The sequence below is a fragment of the Scardinius erythrophthalmus genome, assembly GCF_964197995.2.
Source record: "Scardinius erythrophthalmus genome assembly, chromosome: 19".
NCBI lineage: Eukaryota > Metazoa > Chordata > Actinopteri > Cypriniformes > Leuciscidae > Scardinius > Scardinius erythrophthalmus.
In genome coordinates, this window is record NC_138239.1 from 27,318,460 (window position 1) to 27,345,996 (window position 27,537).

General features: G+C 37.2%; 3 protein-coding genes across 14 annotated transcripts in view; 2 read left to right on the forward strand and 1 right to left on the reverse strand.

Annotated features, from left to right (window-relative positions):
- Positions 1 to 9,633, reverse strand: part of edrf1 (erythroid differentiation regulatory factor 1) — a 28,021-nt gene extending 18,388 nt beyond the window's left edge. The window contains exons 1-3 of one of the 3 annotated variants that reach the window (XM_081393794.1): positions 9,554 to 9,633; positions 485 to 563; positions 94 to 371 (exon numbers count right to left, since the gene is read on the reverse strand). In XM_081393794.1, the coding sequence (XP_081249920.1) occupies positions 94 to 195 (102 nt within the window). In that variant the 5' untranslated portion in view covers positions 196 to 371; positions 485 to 563; positions 9,554 to 9,633. Of the gene's footprint in view, positions 1 to 93; positions 564 to 9,553 lie in introns of those variants that run through there. The other 2 variants (XM_081393796.1, XM_081393795.1) reach the window with 2 other exon arrangements.
- On the forward strand, positions 532 to 3,891 carry tex36 (testis expressed 36). Its single transcript, XM_081393815.1, has 4 exons — positions 532 to 1,164; positions 1,319 to 1,465; positions 2,640 to 2,720; positions 2,803 to 3,891. Exons 1-4 carry the CDS (start codon positions 1,114 to 1,116, stop codon positions 3,124 to 3,126), a joined length of 603 nt encoding a protein of 200 aa, XP_081249941.1. The 5' UTR covers positions 532 to 1,113; the 3' UTR covers positions 3,127 to 3,891.
- ctbp2a (C-terminal binding protein 2a) overlaps positions 9,134 to 27,537 on the forward strand; it is a gene marked incomplete at its 5' end in the record, with an annotated part of 53,720 nt that continues 35,316 nt past the window's right edge. For 4 of the 10 annotated variants that reach the window (XM_081393807.1, XM_081393809.1, XM_081393811.1 and 1 more), the window contains 2 exons: positions 9,134 to 9,378; positions 24,277 to 24,429. In XM_081393807.1, the coding sequence (XP_081249933.1) occupies positions 24,372 to 24,429 (58 nt within the window). Of the gene's footprint in view, positions 9,379 to 9,435; positions 9,532 to 24,276; positions 24,430 to 27,537 lie in introns of those variants that run through there. The other 6 variants (XR_014032164.1, XM_081393806.1, XM_081393798.1 and 3 more) reach the window with 3 other exon arrangements.

A 27,537-nucleotide genomic window follows, 5' to 3' on the forward strand; every position in this document is an offset into this window, starting at 1 on the left:
TGTGATCAGTGCAACTGGACAGTGTGAAATGCAGCAGACTGTCATCTTACTGTGATGACAGTGCTAGATTATGATGTGACAGTAAGTCTGGACCTGTTTGTTGTCTTCAGTGGCAGTGCTGCTGCTGTGATCCTCCTCATGGCCGGGATCTGAGTCTGTCTTCTTATCCTGAGAGCTCATATTCACCACACTCATCCATCCAGGACGACGGTTTACACGAAATCAACGTCCAAAATACACAATCGCCGATCCTTTCCCTTATAGACTGTAAATGATCGTAAATCTGCTTTACTAAGTGCACACATCACATCCACTACATCACCACACAGCAGACCATGTTGCTTCTTTCATCAAGTCTCTCGCTGTTTTAGCTTAAATAAAGAAAACACATACACACAGAAGTCCGTCAGATTAATCGATAACTCTCAGATCACAAAAAAACTAAAATAAATGATGTTTTCAAGGGAAAAGCTATGTCTGTCACCTGGCAGCTTCTCAGTGCTCACTCCAAAGTTACTGTACCTCTCACCCGGAAGTAGACGTGACGTCAGCGAAGCCTCTTTCTAGAAAAGAGTGGAAAGATGTAGAAATGCTCTACAAGAGTGTTTTTGACTATAACACTACATATGCCTTTAAACACGGTATTATAAATATGTTATATATTTAGATTATATACGCTATATAGATGTAATAAATATTCATACTACATATCGGTTTATTTGTATTAAAGTTACTTTTTATGTATTACATAAACAACAATTTTTACCTAAACTTACATATTATTAAAATAACTACGTTACATGTTTTGTTATGTATTAGCTTATAATAAATTATTATTTGAGTCCACGATGTTATCGAAAGTATTGGGCAATAAATCCATTTTATATATTATTTTTACGTTACTTATTTTATTACAATGCTATTTTAATCCTCGATATTTCCACATATTGCATGTTAACATGCATATTTATTGTGATTTTGATCATGAATAGCGTGTGTGTTCTGTTGCCATGGTTTCAAAATCACTGCGCTCTCACCTGAGTTCGTCAGTCAGTGGCGTTTGGGAATGTGTAACTTTTAGTTGAGTTTTTATTTTAAATTCATGCAGTGACAATGAATAAAGGAGGCAAGAGATATTTTAATAAGAACCAGAGTGGAAACTGGGTAGGATAACCACACTTTACCTCTTTAAGTTACTACAAATGCGTTTGAGCTCATTTTTTACATCGGTCTCGCATATTTCTTTCTTTCTTTCTTTCTTTCTTTCTTTCTTTCTTTCTTTCTTTCTTTCTTTCTTTCTTTCTTTGCTGTTTTCCAGTTCGTTCACGCTGGTTTGTCTCAGACTGGATGTGAACAGTCACGTGATCTGTGTACGAGCACAGGTTCAATGTTGACACATGGAGTTCCTCAACCCCTGACTCAAACACAGGATCGATATCCCAAATTATTCATCAATCCTGAAAAGGTTAGTCATTGCTATTAAAATAGAGTGATGTTTTACACTACAATGACCTTCAACAAACTTACTTGCAGACAGCAAATTCTGGAGGATATGGATTTTTACTGTACTGTACTCAGTGCCGTGTAATCTGGATTATGTATTGTACTTGTAATTAGATTTTATTACATTTTAAAGTACTCGTAATTACTTTTTTATTACATGATTATTACATTGTATTCTCACAATGGCAGTAAATTATTCATAATTTATTTATTCTTCTTTCTAGTCCAGTTCTTTTTTATCTTATAAATTTTCCTTTTTTTTAAAGCCTATCTTCCAGGTTTTTGGAATCAAATCAGATCAGCCACTTAAAACTCAGACCCACAGCATTTGATCTCTGGATTTACTCAAATAGTTTCACTTTTACGTAACAAGTGTTTTCTCAAAATTGCAACATATGTAATCCGCTCTTCCTGCCAAACACATGAATTAGCCTATTATTTGAATTATCACTCAGTGAGCCATTTAACCATGTATTACTGTTTTTGGAAACAAGGCTCTTGTCCTTCAAACACAACAAAATGTACAAATTCACATCATTTCATATTTAGGCCTGCAATGCAGGGATTCCCCAACTTTTTTTGTCAGCTGAACATCTTTGACCTAATATATATACTTGAAGCAAGTCACTAGATTTTCTGTTAATAAGCTAGGTCAATTATAAAATTAATTCAATAATAATACATAAAATTAGGTCCATGGTTCTCTGATGTCGGTTGATGGTCACATGACATGCAGGTAAACAAAAAATAAACATCAGGTTATTTATTTATTATTTATTTATTTTCAATTGAAATTTTTATGATTTTATTACTTAATAGCTTTTCTTTAAAATCACAAACCCCCTGCAGTTCCTTCTCCTTCACGAACCTCAGTTTAATATTTAATGCACTTCATGTTGTTGATAACAAAGAATGGAATATATTTTCTTTCTCTTTGTATTTTTAGATCAATATTGCACAATATCCTATACTCAAATCAATATGATAAATGAGTTAGGTCAAAAGTAATCTAAAAAGTAGTCAGATTATATCACCTTAATTGTGTAATGTAATGGATTATTTTTGTCATGTAATTTGGAATCAAGTAACCGACTACAGTTTGTATCATGCTGATCAATCCAGTCTTTCTGTTGCAGAAAACAATGGGAAGAGAATATCCATTGTCAGCGCATGATAACCGCACAGCACTGCAAAACACCATACATGTGTATGATCGGGTGAGTTCATCGTTACCATATAAACAGTGATTCTATCCGTTATATTTCATGTCTTTATACTCATTTGTGTTTATGTGTGAAGGGTTTCGGCCGTAAGAAATGTCCTGAAGAGCATCGGCAGCATAACACTCATTTCTGCCTGTGCCATCATTACGACACCTTGAGTCCGGTTAGTGCGGCACAGTGGGAGAACTCAGCTTATCGGTCCGACTTCCTGCCCAAACAGGAAGCAGAGGGCAGAAAGGACCCAATCAGAAGGCGCTTTCCCAGAGATCACTCGGCGAGGTCTCAGATGAACGCTGTGGCTCAGGCTGGGGAGAGTTTCATGTGGTTTGGAAGGGACGACTCTAACCAGTTCACTCCACTAAGTGTACTAGCAGCCAACAACCACTCCTTTACTCCCTAAATAAGACAATCAGAGAAGATCTGACTGTTTATGACATTAAACATGATGCTCTGGGGGAATTCACTGCAAGGCCATGTGAAGAGCGTGAAGTCTAGCTCCTCCTCTCTAGATGTAATTTGGGTGTAAGGGGTGGAGCTAGAAGGTCCAACCACACCACAACCCTACCCATAACTCTTTCCCTCCACCCATTAGATCCACAGGGGTGGAGCTGGACATCTTTGTCTCTGCAGTGAGTAGCACCACTTGCAATTTCCTAGAAAGTGTCATTCTCTGATTTTACCAGCTGAGGTCAGTCTCTTTTTTGTCTGTCTGTTCCACTCAACTGGCATCACTCAACTTTATATTTGCAGTGTTACAAATTTTGACGTTTCATTCTGTAAAGAAGAGTATCAGTGTTGAATGCAGCATACCGTATAATAAGAAAAAGGATTGCAGGATTATAAATTCAAGTTGTAATCTTTGATCAAAATAATCCCCTCCCTCTTTCATTGCTATCTCTTCTCTTCTCTGATGATGTGTTTACTGGCGCGAGGGCGGGGCAACCTGTCACTCACATGCGATCCACCAATAGCAAACCATCCAACATCCTCATGGACAAAATCAAGTCCCGCCCCTACATTTTTTTCCTGTTTGAGAAGCCGTTTCACTCATATGTCACAATAGGGAAGAAAAGACTATCACAGCTTCCATTTTATGCTGACTTTAAACTTGTCTTAGCCTATAAGAATGAATAATGTTTAATAAAAAATAGCTGTTATGTGAGTTACTGATGTCTCTTTTCACTTTAAATTACAGAAATGCTAAAGAGATCTCATGGGAATATTTGAAATTAAACGGCCGTTTAATGTGGCATTACTCACCTGATGTGGTTCAAAGTGAGAAACGGGGGGTTTGTGGGGATATAAGTGTAAAAAACTCAGTGACGTTTGGGCTAAAGATTAGTATCCTGCCTTTGAAAGAGATTAAACAGTGAGCGGCGTTACATTATCTCAGCTTCAAAGAGAGGCCGTAAGATTGCCATCTTGCATTTGAAACGGCAGCTGTGTTGCTATATGTGCACACCTGGAAAAGAGCAACGAGGAGAATCCTCTGGGCTTTCCAGATTTCCTATGTGTCCAGATAGCAGAAACACTGGGAGAGATATTGAGGGAATTGCTCTCATTTTTAACCCCTATTCTGAAATGCAATCCAAGAAAATGACATCTAGTAATTAAGTATTTATTTCTTTGATGGTAATGACGTTTTACACGTTACATTTCTTTCATAACCTATTCATGAAAGATAAGACACGTTGCCATGGTGATGATGGCACAGAGAATTCTCTTAACATTGTCTGTTCTGTTAATATTATCTGACTTACTCTGGTTCTGGGCAAACTGATAGCCTTGGTTTTCCAAATGCTAAACATTTATCTTGATATTATTTGTCTCTGTGTTGCTATTTATTGAAAGCTCATTGCAATTCTCTGTTGAAAGACATATTGAAAAATAGATTGCTGGACACAAGCGGATGGATTTGCTGAGTTGAATGCAGAATAACCCGGTTGAGATCAAAGAACTGCATCTCATTGAGATTCATCTTTTATTGTACTGCCACTTTAAAGGTCTACTTTAAAGTTTAAAAATAGGAAACATTAAAGTTTTCAATATGGTTACATTTCCACTTAAACAAACCTTTTAGGTTACCATGGGAACTAATGTTTTAACTCAAAGATTTATGAAAGGATAGTCAGATGTCAAGGTACATTAGAATGCATTATGAGTTAATAGAGTAGATTAATCAGCATAAATCATTTCTGAATAAGAGCCTTAACTTAAGGGCATTCCAACCTAATCACTTCATTTCACTGGCCTCATTATAATTAATTTTGCCAGGTAATGAATTAATGAAACAGTCTGGCATGTTTTACACGAGAGGTCAAGACAAATAACGTGGCCCATACCGTTCTCTCTGATGAAATAATTAGTGCATCTTAACACTCTTATTAGCCTTTTTTTCCCCAGACAAGTGTAAACAAATGCTTCTATGTAATGCAGAAATTAATTCAGTCCGAATATGCGTGTGATCTTCTGTACACTATCAGAAAAAAAAGAAAATCACTGGGGTGGTACCCTTTCAAAATGTATAGGCTACACCTTTGTACCTATAGAGTGCAGAGGTACATATTGGTTCCTAAATGGTACACTGTTAAAAAAAGTCCCCCTGTAGTCAATCATTTTATCCCTTCAAACTCATCTTTGATCACCAAAATGACATATTTAAGCGATTTTTTCTTGAAAAAAAAAATGTCTTCATACCTTAAAATAGCTTGAATGTAACTCTACACCTTTGCCTCATTTAGTACTCGCGGTTTTATGAATATGCAAATTAGCCCCGCCCCCACTCACGCACACCAGCTCGGAGATCTGCTTGTTGACGATCACACCGTGATTGTTTACAAGGTAGTTTGTGACGTCAGAAACATTGACGATTTCAAACCGCATTTTTGAGACGGTTCACTGCAGTTTTAAGGAGAAAATACACAGCAATGGGGTTGACTTGTGAATTTACACATGATTTGTCTTAAAGCATATTAAAAACACAACATAGACATATTAACAATATTAAAACCTTGATTTTCACCACAGGGGGACATTAAGTTACCTGGTTGTTAAAATTTTGAGTTCATTGACAACATTCTTTTTTGAGTTAATACAATGAAGGAGATTGGTTTAATACATAGAAACTCAATATATGATGTTTTCTGCACCACATTAATTATCTAAAGTTGATTTTACAAAAGATAAAAAGTTGTGATAAATCATGATTTTTTTTTACAGTGTACATATTAGAACCTTTTTAAAAGGTACCGTCTCTGACAGCTTTTGTTGCATTTTTTTTTTCTGAGAGCGTACTTTTGATTTCCATTCATTATTATTCATATGGCATAATCCGGTAATGTTTTCTCCTAGTCGACAGCATCTTTTCCTTGACACTGTTATTGTGAGATATCACTCACTGTCGCCTCTCAGCCGCACATCGATGTTTTTCAGCTCGGCCATGTGATAACTCTGTCTAACCTTGAGAAATGGCTGCAGGAGACCCGGCACACACCAGAATAAACCTTCTTAGTGATGAAATATTCATTCAAATGAGGTGGAGAGGGCTGCTGCATTAGAATAAGTCATTGTTAAAAGATTGCTCACATCCATAGAGGCGTACAGTGCATCATTGTGAATAGATCAGTCTGAGAGGATGTTATAACACACAAAAAAAACCTCAGTGTTCTGTGATAAAAGTCAGTACTCTGTGCTGCACCGGTTCACTCAAGTGTGTCTCGCATTTTACAATCACTGAGTCATCACTATAGTGAAATGAGGAATGAAAACAGCAGTGGACTCAGCCTCTGGAAAATGTTATTGTGCCACTGAAACAAATGAAAAAAATGAAGTTTTAGCACATTTCACATGTGATGATGTGGTTTCATTTTAGGCTTGTGAGGGTTTTGGGCTTTGTGTTTATAGGCTTTGTGTAGCCCCGCCCCTTTTCAGTTTGTATTTCCACTGCATGAAGGTAAGATCTTACAGATTTATGATTGAATCTTCCCGTTGTACTGGCATATGTCATGACATCCACTTAAAACATTACAATGTTCATTTTAACTTTCGGTAACTCTACAATAAGTAATTAAACTTCAACAGCTAATTATTCTTCGAGAGTTATGCCATAGAAATATACAGAGCTACAGCAAAAAATGGAAATTTAAAGATGGTTGCGCACTTGTTTCTCTGTCATCTCTCACATTTTTTGTTCATTGATCATTTTAGTTTAAGCAATAAGTGTAACATTTTTGATTAGGGTCAAATTCTCACTATTAACTAGCTATTAACTATGACTTTTGCCTCAATAATCTCCAACAGACAATATCATAATAATATGCATGCTATTAGTTAATAGTGAGAATTGGACCGTAAACTAAAGTGTTACCACAATAAGTTATGTTGTCCTGACAAAATGCCAATAAAAAAAGTTTGGAAATAAATATCTAAAATAAACATCCTTTTTTTTTTACTATAAAGAACATTTTGTGTGTTGGAAAGGTTCCATGAATGTTAAAGGTCCTTCGTTGGACCACAGATGCCAGAAAAGAGCATTTATATGAATCTCTATAGACAAGTTTTTAATGTAACTAAAGCACATTGAGTTATTTTGATGCATTTAATAAACTACATTCATATATCCACTTTAAAGGGTTAGTTCACCCAAAAATTGTTATTTTAATTATCCTGTAATTGAATCGCCCTCAAGCCATCCTAGGTGTATACTTTATTCTTTCAGCCGAACACAATCTGAGTTATATCAAACAAATATCCTGGCTCTTTCAAGCTTTATAATACACTGAAAAAAATGATTCGTTTAATTTACTAAAAAAAAATTATTGTGAGTGGTTGCACACAATTGATTTTAGCTACATTTAAACAAATGCATTAAGTTGAACTAAAATTTATTAAGTTCAACTTAATGCATTTGTTTGAATGTAGCTAAAATAAATTTTATGCAACCACTTACAATAAATGTTTTTAGTAAATTTAACTATCATTTTTTTCAGTGTAGGAGTGAATAGAGCCTGAGATTTTGAAGCCCAAAAAAGTGCATCCATCCATCATAAAAGTAATCCATTCGGCTCCATGGTATTAATAAAGGCCTTCTGAAGCAAAGCAATGTGTTTTTGTAAAAAACAAAAAACAAAAAAACAATTATATATATATATGTGTGTATATATATATGTGTATATATAATATATATTTGGATAATTGTCATTTTTGGATTAACTATTCCTTTAAGGAAAGTCTCCATTTATGTTAACTAATCAAATAATCTGCTAATTTGATTTATATGGCTGTTGAGCAAAAAACAAACCATATCAAACCTACATCATTCCCAGCAGACATGAGCGCAATTGTTGTGAATTAATTAGCTACGTTTTTGTGAAAGTGTCATAGTTCTTGAGGGGCATATTAGTATGTATACATGCAGCTACTTTAAAGCAAAGACAAACCTTAAGAGTAAAATGATTCTGAATTAGCATTTTGAGCTCAGAGAGGCAGAATGCAAAAGTGCTAAACTGGGGGAAATTCATGATGAGTTTTTAGAGAATAGAGAGAGTCTATGGATAAAACATATGCATTAGTATCCAGCTTTGCATACCCCCCCCCCTCCCCCCATTCATGCCGCATTTTTTTGGCCCTAAATATTTTTGAATTACAATATTAACATGTGCACTAGAGTAGAGTATATGTAGAAACACACACTGATTTATTGTCAGAATTTATTGTCAATTTGTGAAAGTGTTTGTGTTTATCGGCTACTAAAAATGATGTCAAGGTCGCTGTCTTGTAAAATAAACTACTCTGATTTTGACATATTCATACCTCCAACTGAGTGATGGGAAGAACCACTGACTTACCTCTTGAGGACATCACTGTCATTTATGAGATGCACATTAACACTTTTAAAAATGTAAAACAAAAAAAGTTTAAACAAAATGCAAATATTTCATATTTTGCACTATTTCTCAGTCACTAATCAGCTTGAGTGCTGACTAACAAAAATGAAGACTAACAAATATTGCTCAGATGTACTATAAATACATATTATAATACAATATTATACTCTACTTTCACATATTATCACATGATTTTGTTAAATAAGGTTGATTTAAAGTCATTAACAACCCAATTTTTCAAATTCAATTCAAAATAAATTCAAGCAACGTTCGGCCTATTTGACAGAAAAGCATGACAAACATTGCTGTCATAAGTAACAAAAATCTGAAAATCAATACCAAAGGTCAAAACGAGAGAATTTTGACTACCGAGATAGCAATCAAGGCTAGTGGTCTGACTCTGCAGGCCCTCTGTGGTCAAACTGACCAGTGCAAACGCACTCGATGTGGGCGTGGCCCTCGCGCCAACCGCCACGCTATTGGCCGGCTCACTCCAATGCCCCGCCTCTTTCAAAAAAGATCGAGAAAAAAAAGAAAAGGAAAACAGAGACATCTCAATCCTTGCAACTGGGGAAAAGATGAAACGTAGTGCACCATAGTCTCCGAATCACCTCCTCTTTTTTTTTTTAAACCCAGTAAACCACCTTCTGTCGCTCTTAGCCAAACTGAGCCACATCTGTAAGTTATTTCAATCACCTAAAGCCAAGCATCATTATCAGATATTCAGTTTTGGGACACGCTGGATTAAGTTTTGTAGCATTTTAAAGGTGAGTCATTAATCATGAACGCTTACGTGCATTTGAGCAGCGGATTGATTCTTATTGGATATATGAACACGATATCTTCATACACACACACACACACACACACACACACACACACACACACACACACACACATATATATATGCGTTTATCCAGGTAAGATATAAGATGCACTCGCCGGTTGTTGGTTTAAGGAGCCGCGGCTGGTGTTGTTGCGCGGTGTGTCCGTCCATGTGTGTGTTTATTCGCCTGCGACATGGAGGGGATGGGTGGGCTTTTCTCTCTGTGTTTCTAATATCCGAGGACATCTTGAGCCACTCAGCGACCGGAATAGTTGCAAATGGAACGTCTTTGGTTGGTTATATTTCGGTTTTTGATCTCTGGCTACATTGTATCAGCTGTTTCTTCGGGATTTGGTTACATTGTATTCGTTAGATCAAATGAAAACAATGTTGACCATGTATAAAATGGCTTTATTAAAACTGTTGATGCGTGCTATCTTAGCATATTTTCTTAATGTTGAATGTCTTTCAAGGGCAATATATGAGGAAATATACACCTGGAGACAACATTGAAGGTAATATTTATGTATTCAGTTGGTAACTGTGTGACAAGGCTCCCCTAAATATGGTTTTGGCAAAGTCAACCACTATTTTGATGTAGTTTAAAAGTTTAGTCTTGTCACTCAACTTATTGCATAAACATTTGTGGTGTTTTTTGATTATCCCCTTTTTAATATCACAGAATTAAAACAAGATCTTAAGAAGTGTAGGTAGTGTGTGTGTGTGTGTGTTTAGGGAGATGCCCCTTTGTCTGTGTTGGAGGAGAGGGGGTGTGTACAGATGTTCACTACCAGGACATCTGCTGTTTCTAAGGGCTTTGTCAAGGGCCCTTTCAAGAAGACTTCGGGGCCCGAAAGACTTTTCCAAGCTTAATCCTTGCTGGTTAATACAATGCAATGTAAGTGTAAATAATCCATAGTGTTACTCGTGTATTCTCAGTAGGTTACATGTTTCGGTTTGATGACTAGAGACCTTGATTTCTGACACGTCCATTACATTCCCCGCTGAGAATTCTCCCTCTCTCTCTCTGTCTCTCTCCGTCTCTCGCCCCGGAGCGCTCACACATCACACACTGAATCATAGTGTACATGGCAGCATATGTAGCAGGAAGACATTTATTAGAGTCAGACAGGAAAATGCAAAGGGCTTCTTTAATATTTATGGCATCCTGTTCTTCAGTTCATTTGTACTTCGGATCAGTGCTTCTCAAGTGGTTTTATATTGGATATCAAGTGGATCAAAAGTGTTTATTGTGCAGAAATGTCCTAAAAATCAAACTTGGTTGCATGTCATGGCATCTAATTTGACTAGCTGATGAATTCGCCCCAAAACACTATAGAGTTAGATTGGATGCCTAACCTCTGACATCAACAACAAAAGATATGGAAACTTTGGAAATGATTTTCTCTTTCCTTGATAAGCCTATTTATTTTGCTGTCCTAACTATGCACAGGAATATGGGTTGTGAATTCCCACTTGTAAAAAGTAGAAAATGCCTATTTATTCTGCTCAGGTCGTGTAAATGCATGTTTCAGTGTTACACCAAAGTTTTCTGTTATCAGTCATCAGTCTGAGATAAGTGTGTCAAATAAATGTCCATATGGATATTAATATATAAGGTAATAAAAGATACGTGATTAGTAAACATCATTAAACTTTGACCTTTAGAGGCTTCAAATAATTTTGTAAATTCATCGAAACACCCCTTATGAAAAAAGTTATGCGATGGATATGTTTGACAACAGTAGACTTTTATGTCACACCAAATATTTCACAATTATTGTAGGTGTCATACAACAATTAGGCCTGTTTCATGCTATGAATCTGAGTCATACATGACCTTTTAAGAAAAAAGCATGTGATGTAATGTTAAATTCAGCACACACAAATTCATACAATATTTTTTGTTCGCTTTGAATTAATTTATTACCATGTTCAAAAGATTGTGGTCAGTAAAAGTTTTTAATGTTTAAAATCTCTTCTACTCAACAAGGCTGCATTTATGTAATCAAAAATTCAGTAAAAACAGCAATATTATGAAATATTCAAATAACTCTTTTCTGTTTGTATTTACTTGTTTAATATAATTTATTCCAAAGCTAAATTTGGAATTTTGTCTTCAGTGTCACATGATCCTTCAGAAATCATTAATATGCTGATTTGATACTCAGGAAACATTTCTGATTATTATCATTGTTAAAAACAGTGTATAATTTGTAGAAATTTTTAGGATTCTTTGATTAATAGAAAGTTCAAACTTCAAAATAACAATTTATTTGAAATGTACTTTTTTGTAACAATTTAAAAGTCTTTACTGTCACTTTTGATCAGTGTAATGCATCCTTGCTGTAACGCATATTAATTAATTTATTTTTTAAAACTTGTGAATGGTGGTGTATTTTACACATTTCAGGTAGACCATACCGTAATTGAATCATGTTTTATTCATATTTTTCATATGAGCTGCATTCATTGCCTTAGATGTACTGCATTGCTTGATGCTGAGTGAGCTGTGTGTTTTCCTGCCTTTCATTTTAGTCTTTTACATGTGAGCATGCGTTCATTCCCAGAGGCAATGAAGCTTTTACAGTTGTGTTGAGCCTGGGAATGTTGACATTCTTCCATGAGCGGAGCACAGAAGTGAAATGTGTTTGTTTGAGTGTAGCTTGAATCTCAAACACAGACGTTCACTTGAGCGGTACGCAGAGAAGATGAATATTAATGAATTTTTAATACCTTGTTTAACACACACTATTATGGCCTCTTCTGCATATATGCTAGTGTAGCATTCCGGTGATTTCTCAACAGTAGGAGTTAGGAAGACTGAGAGGATGTCTGACGGCGCCTGATAGGAAGGTAATTGCTATGAAATTGGAACATGGCATCAGCCTAGAGCCGCAAAATTCAACCTTTTATTTCTCTCGCCGCTCGTGTGAGAGTCTCAGGGACGTGTCTGGCTGTCAATCAGAGTGGGATGAGATTCAGGCTCCAAAATGTCTAAAAGAAAAGATTCATTCAATTCACTTTACTTCATTAGATTCCCCTCTTTTCTATTAAAGAGCAAATTTATGAAGAGGTGTGGAAAAGAGTAACGGAATAATGTATGATTGCAGGTAAAGGTTTAGTTGGTTCCGTTTTCTGTGTTGTTGCTGCTAGTGTCAGTGAACCTCTTCTGTTTTTTTGTTGTTGCCCAGCCATAAATGAGCTCACACTCTTTCTCCTGCCAGAGTCAGTTGTAGAGGAAATGCTACAGGCTTTGCTTCCTGTTTTCTCTCATACAGACATGAGACCATCCATGTGCTTGGCGAGGGGGGTAATTCCTGGTGTTAAATTCAAATCTACCCCTGCAGAGTTAGATTTACCCTCGCAAAATAAAATGAGGTCAAATTTAATAAGGGTGGTTTTAGTTCATTGATTATGATAATTCTGTTTGTGATGAACACATGTAAAGACATTTTGGCCAATATCCCTTTATGGTATTAAAGTACCATATGGCAACAATTCATTTCTACTCATTGCCTTGTTATTCAGAAAAAAATACAATATATTGCACTCTGGGAATTAAAAGGGCAGGCCTTAATGTAGCCAATGATGTGCTGCTTTTAAGTCACATGACATTTGAATGTCCCTCTCTTTCCAACTGTCACCTGTTGAAATGCTCCAGAAATTGCTCTCTTAACCTCATTTCTAAACATCTCTTCCCAAGGGGGATTTTTTTTGCAACATCTTTGATATGTAAATTAGATATTTTTATTTTTATTCACAAATCAACTTTGCCTAACGTAGTTTTGAGTTTAATTGAGAAAATATACATTTTTCCAGATGGCAACGCTATACCATATGGAAAAATAGGTATGTTGCCATATGGCAACGCTGTACCACAGTGGAATTGTAGTAATGTATTTTAATTTATTTTTATGATTGCAATTATTTATTTATTTGAAGTGTTTATTGTAGTATAGTTGTATTTGTGAATAAACAACAAATTGATTTCTTCTTTTCAGAAGATGAATACAGCAATATTTTACAGAAAGGGCAATAGGAAAAGTGCAGAGTTAGCTCTTCCATGTGATGAGAGTGAGGATGAGTTAGCCAAATTTTTAGCCATGTTGTGATTAGCCATGTTAGCAAAAAAAAAAAAAAAAAAATTTGCAAAAGATTGGGAATGAAAGGTATTAAATTATAGGGATCTACTTATTTTTGATTTTCATGAGTTAAAAGTATATAAATCTATCAATTTCTAAAAGAAATGTGCAATTAAATAGAAAAGAAAATCATAATTTTATAGAAAAACTACTTTTTTGACCATTTTCCATTGTGGTACAGCCCCCCAAAAATATATATTTTTTGATTTGTATGATTGAAGCTATTTCATGGTAATAAAAACTTATTTGAAAAAAATATTTCATGATTAGAACATAATGCATACCATAGGGATATTGATAAAGATAGTATGGTGGCAGATCTATATCTGTTGTGACATTGCGCACATTGTCTAAATCTCCATTGCAGTGTTTTGATGCCTGGTCTTCAGATTTGCAATCAGTCAAGAATAGATTTCTACACGCTGAAAATTTAAGCTCTAAACTTTAGAAAAGAGATCATTCTTCAACTAGTTGTGTTCATTTTTAGTGTGTGAACAACATCTTTTTAATGTCGTTATTACTTAAATTTAGTTGTGTACAACTTGCTTTTGAGATTTCAATGTAATATGTACATTATATTTACATTTATTTATTCTATATGCAGACTTGGGTGTTGCTGACACAGAACACACTTACAACTGCATTGCACTTCCATTATGTTTTTAAACATTCACTAGACAGATGATTCCTTCATCTCTTCATCACATCTCTTGTCTTTTGCAGCGTCTCATGCATTATACTCTGTTCTAAAAACTCAACGCTCAAGTTAAAAGTAGTTCAACTTTCAAGGCAAGAAACTATAGGCAAAAACATTGGTTTTTTTTTATGCACTGATCATTTTTTGATTTTTTGTGAAATTTGAGATTTTTGGCCATTTCACTTCCATAAGAGGGGTTTGTTATTATTTCATTATCCTGGCTTGCCTTTTTTAATTGAAAGTTTGCAACAGAAGTTGCTATAGTCTTTTCTTCCCTATTGTGAAGTATATCCGAGTGAAATGGATTATCGAACAAGAAAAAATGTAGGACGGGACTTGATTTTGTCCATCAGGAATTGATTGGATGGCTGCGGGTTGCTATTGGTGGATCTAATGTGAGTGACAGGTTGTCCCGCCCTCTTGCCAATAAACACATCATCAGGGAAGAGAAGAGATGACGCTGCAAGAGAGAGGGGAAGTTGGGCACATGAATTAAAAAAATTTTTATGTTGACGTAGGGGTAGGCGATATGACCAAATCTTATATAACCTTTAATACATATGCGTTTCCTTTCTCAACTGTTTACATTCACTGAAGACGTTATTGACTGTGTTTATGAGGATACTTGCAAAGATGGGCATTTTGACGCACAAGTGTGTGAATTTAACTGTTCAAGCCCAAGTATAGGCGGCAAAAAGAACTCAGATCAGTTCTCACTTGCTCTATGAGCTGCGGCTTTATGTGTGCGTCTCTCAGACTGCGCTCAGAAACCATCTCTCTGACAGCACGCGCATAGTGAAAGTATAACAGTGTATATATATATATATATATATTTATATTAGGGATGCAACAATACAGTTAGCCCACGGTTCAAAACATACCTCGGTTTTTTAACCACGGTTTTCGGTTCGGTTCGGTTCTGATGGCTTGACACATAAGAGTGTTTTTTTATAATAGGAACAGTAAGAGGTTAACCCTCTGGGGTCTGGGCTTTTTTTGGGGCCCTTGAGATGTTCTGACATGCCCTGACATTTGTGCTTTTTTCTGTTGCTTATAAACATATTAATGGCAAAGGTGTAAATTCACTCTATATAGCACAAACAGGGCTACAATAATATGTGAGCCACGTGTATGTACATGTTTTCATTTTTGAGAGAATAATGTTTATGCATGGTTATTGAAAAAAAAATAAATTCTGAAATAAGGCCATAAAACACATAGTAAATATGTGTCAGTAAGACTTTTGACTAATGGATGTCCTCGACTAGAGTTTTTTCTTAAACATTATGTGAAAATAGTCTTGCTTTATCATTCACATAAAACCATACATTGATTTAAGGAGAAAAAAATAAAAACGATTTATTGCAATACTGCTTTATTTTACTTAAAAGCTAAGAAAAGTCCATTAGTTCCTAGTGTATTTTATAATATAAAATTAACACTGACATCTCACAGCTGCTGGTAGCCCATGTACAAACTGGGGAACACATAAATTCCTAAATTTTGAAAATAAACATACACGTGAAGTTAATTACCCCAGGTTAATTTTTCACCGGAATTGTCCTTTAAAGGCCGTTTTCTCAAAATGAGTTTTTCCTCCTACATTGAGCCAGGAATCTCCACTTCACTATAGCACTTGTATACACCAGACTTTATAGTTTTATTCCTATCTATATTATGAAGGTTTTGACAAAAAGGTTTGTTCATATATAATTTTCCTGATTTTATACATTTTATTCCTAAAAAAAATGGCGAAAATTAAATTATTTTGAACTTAATGAGAGTGATAAATAGAGATATCCAAAATCCCCTTTGTAAAAACCTTGGGCTCTAATATATCATAAACCTGACTTCATCCAATGTTCAGATTTTTGTTCTAGAAATGTATGCAAATTAGTGCATATTTAATTAGACAACACCTCATTTGTATATAAACACACAATTTTCAAAACTTGTAATACAAAAAATGTGTGCTATTATTAATGTAATCAATCAACTGGTGAAGTATGGTGATATTTATTCATTTTTTTTTTTACCCTATTCACCTGGGGTGTCTCGCCTTGACCCCTCACCCTCTCAGGGTGACCCTTTAGTCAGTGTTCAGATACACGGAAAATGGCCTGTGTGTCTGAAATTGTTGATGATTTTTCAGTATTAATCCCTGAGTTCCCTGATCTGAAATCTTGATGCGTTGTAGGAGGCGATGTGATCAGCCTCTCCTGCAGGTTGTCAGAGTTCAGGACTCCAGGAGTGAGAGTCAAAGCAGGGTCATTGAGTTCAGTGTGTTATGAAGGGGTCAGAGAGGCAAGGGGCCCCTTTATTGTGCTCAGACTGAGAGGGGTCGGGGGAAAACGCTTGGCTTATTATAGCTGAGACTATCACAGATCAATACAGAGGTTTTCACATGCTGTTTGTGAAGTTATATTACAAATGCCGGTTCACTTATTTTTGCTTGTTGCAATGTATTGTGGTTTTTGTTTTGTGACCTATATGAGGAGGTTTCTGTCTTAAACCAAGAGGAAGAAAGCAAGATATATGACTAAGAAAGAAAGCGATGCGTTAAGAGATACAGATTCATGGGAGTGTGGTCAAGTGTTCGAGACATTGCATGAGGAGATTTCTGTCCCAGAGATAAGAGATACAGAGGAACATTTTGTTGATGTTACTCTTTTTTGTTTCATTTAAAGCTGCGACGACAAACGTAAATGTAAAAATAATGACCATAATGAATCCTACGGATAAGAAATCTTTGAGTGAATATTAGGATGTCTGACTGGCATGTCTAAATACTGTTTGAGACATTGAGATCTCTTCTGAAACGCCAGAGGAGGCACAAGGCTAACTTTTTAGTTAGACAAGAATATATAATTGAGGAAAATGAGTGTTGTTACCATAGACTGGAAGAATTAAAGGGGAACTTGGCAACTGTTTCAACTTAATAAATCCGTTTAGAAATCATTTGGATGGTTAAATAACCTGTTCTGGTGAGAATGGTGACTTTCCCCGCAACATGGGAACTAACGTCCCGGTTAGTTGGAAATAGAATGTCTCTAAGCTGTAGCGAGAGCTCGTTGAGAAAACACGCAACAACAAAAGTGAAAGTCTGCAAAGAAATGGCTAGAGTTGCCATGCTCCCCTTTAAGTGAGAAATGTTTGAGTTTATATAGAGATCTCTGACTTTTGATGGTAGACTTTGGCATCTTTGTGAACATGAGAACAGTTTGAGACATTACAACAATCTAGAGGAGACATGGGTTTTTTTTTCTAAGGAGAAACTGAACATTTGTCTGAAAAATTCTATTTGCTCTCAAACAGTAGATAAAGAGAGGAAGAAGAAAACAAGAGGGGGGGGGAGAAAGTAAGATATGACTCAAGCAGAAAGCGATATGTTGGGAGATATGGATTCTCACCAGTGTGAGAGCGAGGTCAAGCGTTTATGACACCGTTTCTAAACTCTGAAGTGTGGTCTGCAAAACCTTGTTTAAAACGGTAGACATGGTGGTTTATCTTTTATCACGCTTGAACAGTGACACATTGGGAGCATTCTCGCTGTTCTTCTAAACACTTCCAGCACCTCCTCCTCAGATAACCTTCTTGTGTGTTTCGACACTTTACTGAAGTTGATTTAAAACCTGTCTTTTCTCTTTGTGTGCGTTACAGGAAGTGAGACAGTCCCGCTGCTTTGATGAGCACTGACATTTCTAAAGGTCTCTGGAAAAAAACTATTTGTGATTGCTTGAAATTATTCAATGCCACAAATAAGCATGCAGGAAATGATCTGCATATTTAAAATGCCACCTCAACAAAGTGGTCCGGATCCTTTAAAGAACGAAACATCTTGAGAGCAGTCGCACGGAAGTTTGAAATTCAGTGCTCGTTTTGGAGAGGATGTTTAGTTCACGTGGTAAAAGAATAAATAGGTGAAATAGGTGCTTTTCACTCCAAAATCAAATAGGGGAAAGAATAGCGTAAAGAAATTAAAGCATGTTTTTTTGTCACATTATTTTCATATGGATTGTGCACATTTTGCTTATTGCATTGTATTGAAATTCAGTATAAAAAAAATTCAGTGTAACAAATATAGAGAATTACAATTGTAAAATTGATGCACCTGTTGACGGAAATAAATGTTTCCATTGAGAGGTGCATACATTTTTGGTCAAGATCTTGTATTGAGAATGCAAGAGTCCAGCACTCTGTAAAGTCTCCTCCAGCACATCCCAAAGACTTTTAATGAATTTAAGGTCTGGACTCAGAGGAGCCGATACATGTGTGAAAATGATTCTTCATTCTTTCACAGTTTGAGCCTGATGAATCTTGACATTGTCCTCCTGGAATATGACCATGATGTGTCTTCCTACAGGGTTGGTTAAGAAATGAAAAGCTACACACTCCATCAGTTAGGGTTAGAAGAACTGTTGCCAAACATATAACAGGATAGAAACATAATAATCACTGCAATAATGATCCAATCATAGACTCTTAAGCGTTTGCCTTTTTAAATCCAAACAGCGAAATTAATTAATTAATTAATTTAAAAAAAATTGGCCGTGCAGTGTATATATAAATAATAATGCTGTCAAATCGATTAATCTGGATATACAACCTTTTTCTTTTCTTTTTAAATAAAAATTGCACAAAGCAATGGAACTTTATTGCTTAAAAAGTTATTCAATTTTATAGGCTAAAAAAGTCTTTTATTTTTAGTTTTTGAAATATGACCTTGGCATTGCAGTTTTCTGTGTGATTCACACTAATGAAAAAGTGAGTGAGAGAGTTTTACGCTGAAAGAGTGGAGTATCAAAACATCATTTAATTAGTACATTCCCATAACAGCTCGGGTTTGCATAACGCTCAATGAATATTAAAATGAAGTGAGGTCAGTGTAAATGTGTCTATTGTGCAGGATAAACATGAGGGACGAAATGCGCAAACATCAATCACTAGAGAGTAATGCGGCTGTCATAACACACACACACACACACACACACACACACACACACACACACACATGCACAGGTGCAGCTGAATCAAAGCAGCAGGTTTGTGAATGGAGCAGATGTAATTCATGCTTTGTGTGGAGGAGTGCTTTTAGAAATACAGGACTTTGAAGTGGATACAGCTGATGTCTTTGTGTCGCTGATAGGTGTTTTCTCGTATCAAGATTTACAACTCGAACTGTAACCACTTGTGCGGCTCTTTAGATGAGTTTTTGTTGGTTAATTAATTAAATAGAATTACATATAATAGTCTTTCTGCTCAATACTCATCTGTTGCTAATCATAAATGTATAGGCTGCTGTCAAGAGTTTGCTTTTGTGTGGGATTGTACTGCAAACAGTCTTGCTCAGTGTTTCTATGGCAGGTTTGCGTCGTCCTTCTCTCTGACCTGAATCCTGGTCACAGGAAGTGACGGTTGCCTTGGGGACACGATGACCTTGCTTAATTAATAGAGCATTTTTTAACAGAATATGGATTAATGATCCTTTTGTGCTTATGAAATGGCCCTTACAATTATTTATTAACCATTGACACCTTTACTCCAGTCTTCAGTGTCACATGATCCTTCAGGAATCATTCTAATATGCCGATTTTCTGCTCAAGAAACACATTATCATCAATGGTTTCCCTTTCACCTCCTCCCGTGACACCAAAGACAAAGAAATGTGTGCGTATTCATGCACACACTATTGTTGCTGCCTACCAGTTCAGATCTTTCAGATTACCCGTTCAGCTGGCAAAAACTGAGTCTTTGCTGACCTATGTGATCCACAGAACAGATTGTGTGTGTGTGTGAATGCGTTTAGATTTCTGTTTGTTTGGAAAAAAAATCACAGACAACCAAGGCCAAGGTAGTGCAATGAATGCCACAGTCATGCTTGTGTATTTACAGAGATCATTGAAAGACAGATGGGGATAACGGGAACGGGAGGTAGCGCTCAAAAAGATGAGGATTGTGAAATGCAGGAAGCCTTTCTTTAATTGAGAACGATCTGTTATGAAAGAGCCTTTATGAAAAGATCCATCATACATCTTTCTCGGGGTCCTCTTCTGTCTGGAGAGTCGATATTTGTCCTTCAGCAGGATTGAAATTGAGTCATGTTTTTGTAGGATGGCTGAGTGTGTGTGTGTGTGTGTATGTGGCGTGTGCTCTGATCAGTTTCAGGTTGAGTGAGAGGGCACCGGTTCTTAAATCACTGAAGCGAGATGTGTCTCGGTGAGTTTGTCTCTCAGCGTGGGACTGGAAGTCTGTTTGTGTCTCTTTCTCAGCTCTGAATCTGCTGCCGCTCTGATTGAGGGAGACTTGCAGCCCTGCGCTGACACTTTCTGATTTAAAAGACATTTTTTTTAAACCCCAAAGGGCCAACAAAACCGTAAAATCGCACTGGTTTGAACTGAAGTTACAGACTCCAGTCACCTAGTTTTTAGAGTCTAGTCAGAATTAGATAAAACATGAAATTGATGAACAATGAAACCCTATTTTTACCCTATTTTTATCGTTTTTTTTTTTTTTATAGTTAGTTCACCCAAAAATGGAAATTCTGTCTTCAGTTACTCACCCTCATGTCAGTCCAAATCTATGAGAGTTTCGTTCATCTTCGGAACACAAATGAAGATTTTTTTTTAATGAAGTCTGAGAGATTTCTGTCCCTTCATTGAAAGTCTGTTCACCCAAAACTCTGATGGTTCATAAAGAGATTGTAAAATAAATCTAAATGAATCATGCGATTTAGTCTTCTGAAGAGAGACAAACGTTTTGTATGATGAACAGATTTAATTTAGTCTATTCATCAAAGAATCCTGAAAAAGTTTCCATAAATATAAAGCAGCACAACTGTTTTCAACATTGATAATAATAAGAAATGTTTCTTGAGCAGCAAATCATCATATTAGAATGATTTCTGAAGGATCATGTGACACTGAAGACTGGAGTGATGATACTGAAAATTCAGCTTTGCCATCATATAAATAAATTACATTTTACAATATATTCAAATAGAAAACGTACTCGGTTACCTAATGTAACCTTGGTTCTCTCTAGAAGAGGGAACGAGTATTGCGTAAGTTGCTTACGCTACGGGTAAAGTCATCTTTTCTCGAGATATGAAGCCAAAAAATTATCCTTGATTTTTTTATTGATTGTCAACGCAGTGCAGCAGCAAGCAGACCTAGAGCAGGCTATCTAGCGCGCTCATTGGCTGCTCTGCAGCAACTGCAGCAGCCTACCACTGAGCCTGGCGTGACGTCACGCCCATCACGCGTCATAGGCCGCCAGAATGTGAGTGGCTTATGGTGCTTTTCCACTGCATGGTACGATATGGCTCGGTTCGGTACGGCACGCTTTGGCGCTTTTTCACTGCATGGTACAGTACGGCTCGGTTCGGTACGGCTCACTTATGGCACATTTCCACTGCATGGTACGGTACGGTACGGCTCGCTTCAGCTCGCTTTAAATGGTACCACCTCTGTTGAGGTTCCAAGCGTACCGTACCGATACAAAAATGTGACGTGAAAACATTGCAGATCACTGATTGGTCAGACAGAATCATCACTACCAGCGTCATTGTATATTTTACGACACGAGACACTAAAACCCGCTAGATTTAAATAGCCAGTAGACAACAGCCAACACTGTAGCGCCTGTTTTAAAAGTATTTGCTTAAAAAAAGTATAAACTTCAAAAAAAGAAATGGCTGAATCGTGGTCAGTGGACGAGGTGCAGACGTTCCTCTTGTTGGTTGCCGAGGAGTGGATGGGGAAACAATGCGAATGAAAAATTCGCATTTAATATGATGATGTCATGGTAGTAGAGACGGCAACTATAACAATCAGTCGCCCCCACTTTGAAGCGGTACTAACTGCAGTGGAAAAGCAACCGAGCTAAAGCGAACCGAACCGTGCCGTACCGTACCGAGTCGAGTCGCACCACGCGGTGGAAAAGCGAAGTGAGCCGAACCGTTCCGCACCGAGCCGAACCGAGCCGTACCATGCAGTGGAAAAGCGCCATTAGCGTATAAAAGGAAGGGCTCGGAGGCTGCTAACCTGGTTTTCGTCGACTGAAGCGAAATGAGCTTGTGGCGCGAGCACGGCGGGTTACGCAATACTCGTTCCCTCTTCTAGAGAGAACCGAGGTTACATTAGGTAACCGAGTACGTTCTCTTACGAGAGGTTCTCTCGTATTGCGTAAGTTGCTTACGCTTCGGGAACCCCTTGTCAACGCCGTGCGCGCCTAGCATCCACTACATGAGTCCCAGGGGAAGCCCGGGGAACACAGATACATGGGAATCAGGCGGCCAACAGAGTGGGCCAACACATGTTCATAAGCACACAGTAGGGGGTGCAGAGCGGCGCAGGGAAGGGACTTCCAGGTTGTAAAACCTAACTAATGGGGGGAGGCCCAGCCTGCCGCCGTACAAATGTCATGAATAGAAATCCCGCTGGACCAAGCCCACGACGAGGCCATGCCTCTGGTGGAATGAGCCCTGATGCCCAAAGGGCACTGCAGGTCCTTAGACGCATAAGCTGCCGCAATAGCGTCCACTATCCATCTGGACAGACTGTGTTTCGAGGCGGCGAGACCCTTGGTGAGTCCACCAAACGAAACGAAGAGCTGCTCCGAGTGCCTGACAGCGGCGGAGCGCGTGATGTAGATTCTCAGTGCTCTGACAGGGCAGAGGAGGTTACTATCGACCTCGCTGCCGGATGCCGGCAAGGCTGAGAGAGAAATGACCTGCGCTTTGAAAGGAGTGCCAATCACTTTGGGGACATAACCATGCCTTGGTTTGAGAATGACTTTAGAGTCATTAGGTCCGAACCCGAGACACGCGGCGTTAACTGATAACGCGTGTAAGTCACCCACGCGATTGACTAATGACAGGGCTATCAGAAAAACGGTTTTGAGCGTGAGGTATTTCAGATCCACAGTCTTTAGAGGTTCAAAGGGATGAGCTTTCAGGGCCTCCAGGACCAGAGAAAGATCCAAATAGGAACCGATGGTGGCCGCGGGGGATTAGAGCTAGATGAGCTAGATGTTTTGACGGCGATCCGGCCACTGCGGGACTCAACCATCTTTTCCTCCTCGCGGCTGCTAGGAGGACTTCGCGGGCTCAGGGCGAGGGCTACGTGGGCTGCGTGGTCTCGTCCCAGGCAGAGAGCGCAGATCACGTGGCGGTCTAAGGAAATGCGAGGCATTTTGCAACAAACGCGACGATCGGCTTGCTTGAACGCTTGCTTCGACGGCGGCTTCTCTCGGAGTCCAGCGATGCGAAGAGCTTCGCTGAAGAGATGAAAATCAGGTTAGCAGCCTCCGAGCCCTTCCTTTTATACGCTAAGCCACTCCCATTCTGGCGGGCGATGACGCGTGAGGGCGTGCGCGCCAGGCTTAGTGACGTCACGCCAGGCTCAGTGGTAGGCTGCTGCAGTTGCTGCAGAGCAGCCAATGAGCGCGCTAGATAGCCTGCTCTAGGTCTGCTTGCTGCTGCACTGCGTTGACAATCAATAAAAAATCAAGGATAATTTTTTGGCTTCATATCTTCAGAAAAGATGACTTTACCTGTAGCGTAAGCAACTTACGCAATACGAGAGAACCTCTCGTAAGAGAACTTCGTCTCTTAAATTATATTTCACAGTATTTAAGTTTTTACAAGTTTTTACTACCTTTTGAAAGGTAGTATTAATACATAAAAATTTGTCCCTGCATGCTTTAGTACCATTAGTAATATCGTTGTCCAAAGTTTGTGAATTTTGTGAATATTCACATTATTGAAGTTAAAGGATTTATCAATGCAGCTTTATGTTGTCTTTAAAGCTTGCAAAGAATGCAAAATTCTTTACAGAATATTGCTTTAATATTTAAGTTATTCATTTGTTGTTTCTCCAGCCAAATGAATGCTTGAAGCTGATTCTAATTTGAATAGTATCATGGCTCCCTCTAGTGTCTGACATGTCATTTTGCCAGTTGTCCACTGGTTTCATCTTGACTGTGTCTTTCTGTGCAGGTGTATGGTGGCGTAATGCCCACTGGAGGATTCTGGGGGCTGTAGTTTCCTGTTGCTAAGCTCAGTGAACAGCAGACGAGGAGAACAGAACTGGCATGGCTTTGATTGACAAACACAAGGTCAAACGGCAAAGACTGGACAAAATCTGTGAGGGTAAGAAGTCTTGACGTGTCCCCGAAGTACAGTACTGTCTCAGTACCATGGTGCAGTGGTGGTGATAATGCTGCTTCGCTATATGCCATGAAACTTAATTAATTACCATACATATACTTACAAAACCAATACTGACTTTACCATGGTTAAATTGTATTGCCAGGTACTGGAAATACCATTATTTTTCTTTATACACAACAGCTTAAGATTGGGGTCGGTACAAGTTTTTCTAAGTCTCTTTACTCACTTATGCTCACCAAGGCTTGAGTTTTTTGTTTTTTTTTTAATCAGAAATGCAGTTAAAACAGCAATATTGTTTAATATTATTACAATTTAAAACAGCAGTTTTCTATTTGAATGTATTCCTGTGATGGCAAAGCTGAATTTTCAGCATCTTCAGTGTCACATGATCCTTCAAAAATTCTTCTAATATGATGATTTGCTGCTCAAGAAACATTTCTTATTATTATCATCAATTTTTAAAACAGCTGTGCTGATTATAAAAACGTTATAAATGTTATTACTGTCACTTTTGGTCAATTGAATGCATCCTTGTTGAAAAAGTAAAATAAAACTACAACATTTGAATGGTAGTGTGTGTGTGTATATACACCATGGTATTTACATGGCACTGCATGAAACCTGGTAGAAATGACTCTGGTCCAAAAGCCATCATATTAACATTCTCCCATGTCTAAAAAACTATGGTAATATTGTAGTTTATATTTGTACTTTGTTTTTTATAAGTTTGTTATTTCTAAGCTCTACACAACTTGAAGAACTTTAGTTGTTTAGTTGTCGAACACTGTTAGAATCTGTGTGTTTGCGTGTGGGCATGTGTGATAAATTATGTCATCTCGGGTTTCCTGAGAAAGTTTTACCAGCTTCCCAAAATGATCTTATTGGTCCCATTTGAGAGTCATCAGAGGCAGATTAAAAAAACGAATGTACGTTTACTCCGAAACACATGAAGTTGACATCAGTCATGATGATGCAATGTTCCTCTAATGGAGCAGCAACTTAAATTACTGTTTAAACCCCATATCACATACGCACAGATGCACACATACACGCAATCAATCCTTAATCCCCAAACGCTGGGAAAGTTTTCCATCCATTCCATGGTTTGGCATCTCTCGGCTGCCTGATATTATAAGCGTATAAAAGTTTGCATTTGGCTCCCGGACCCCCTCGCTGGGACTCCTGAATGTGGTTGATCTGGCAGGCGTGCGTTTTCTTCCTCGCACATCAATTAGGCCCACAGTTAGGAAACCGAGGAGGGAAAATGTGCCTCCGGGGATGTTGTAAACTACACTATGTACAAAGAGGAAGGGCCAGAGAGACATTGGTTTTTAGGTCTGAAAGGGTGTAGTTCTCAGATGTGAGATTGGCTCTACAGACCGCTGAAATGTTTATTTGTTTTATGTTATGGTCATTTTTAATAGTTCTCGGTGTATAGTATAGCAAGTCTGATGTCTTAAAGTCACCATACCTTGCATGTTTCTGGTTTTATTGTTGCTGATTCATCTGTCCGGATTATTCCAAAGAAAAGTAGTTTGCCTTTGTAATCTTTAATCAAAACATGCCTTTCCAACTGACATCATTGGATAATGTCAACCAATAGCCAAATAGCTAATTAGGCAGTGTATTCGGTCTGTCTCCATTCTGGTACAGAATGTCCAGTTTTGACAATTGATTCGTCTCATCCCACATTTTTTTTCTTGCTGAATAATCCTGTTTCATTGGGAAATGCATCACATTGTGCCTTTTTTCAAAGAAGCTAGGGAAATTTAAATTGAAACAACAATTGAATCTGGAACATTCCTTTAATACTATGCTAGTTGACCTTGTTGCATTTAAAGACAAGTTCTCATGCATGCTTGCATCAGCCAATAAAGTAATTTTGTTTGTATGTAGACGATCATGGTGGGGCTGGTGGGGGAAATCCAATTTAGGGTTGTGAAATGATTAATCGCATCCAAAATAAAAGTTTGTGTTTACATAATATATATGTGTAATTGTTTTGTATAAAGCAATACACACACATGCATATAGTATATATTTTAAAAATATTTGCATGTATATACTGCTATATATATATATATATATATATATATATATATATATATATATATATATATATATATATATATATATGTATATATGTATGTATGTATGTATGTATGTATGTATGTATATGTATATGTATATATATATATATATATATATATATATATATATATATATATATATATATAATTATTATTATTATTATTATTATTATTATTATTATTATTATTATTATTATTATTATATATATATATTTTTTTTTTTTTCCACAAATGTTGTGATTTAATATATCAGTGATTTTTAATACTAACTTTTATTATTATTTATTTTATTATATTAAATAAAATGAGAAATATTATTATGGTATTATTTTTACATTTAGTAACGTTTAGTATTTAAGAAAAAAAATGTACTCTACTTTTGTAAAATGACAATACTAATATTTATCTTGATTTCTTCATTTTCATACATTAAACCATCAAGCTTTTTTGTTTAACAGTGCTGTACTTTGAAACAAACAGCGCATACATTTATTAAATTAAACCACTTCACAATTTGATAATTGCACAATTAATGCCGTGATTTTTGTTTTATTTCGATTGATTGTGCAGCCCTAGTTCACAGATTGATGAAGTAGAGAGTGACTTGACGTGACATGCATGTAGACCCTTGAAACATCTAAAAAGAGCATGATGTTCATAAAATCCCAGTTTGAGTTTCTTCTGGGAGTTGTTTGAAGATCAGTAAATCATTCTAGGTAGTGTTTCATTGAAGGATTTTTAGCTATTGTGCTGTGTTGTCCCCTATCACAGAAGTTAAATAGGGCTTCCAAGTAGTGCAAGTGTGTGACACATTAACCACCAGGTAAAGTTTCAAAGAGATAGCTCAAGTCTGGAAGTTCAGGTGTCAGAAACTTGAGTCGTAGTAATATTCCCTACAGCTCCGGCACAAAGACTGCAGTCATCACATCTGCAGCCGCTGGCTCGTTAAACGGCCGACTCGTTTTCCCAGAGTTGGAAAAGCCGAGTTCTTAAGTAT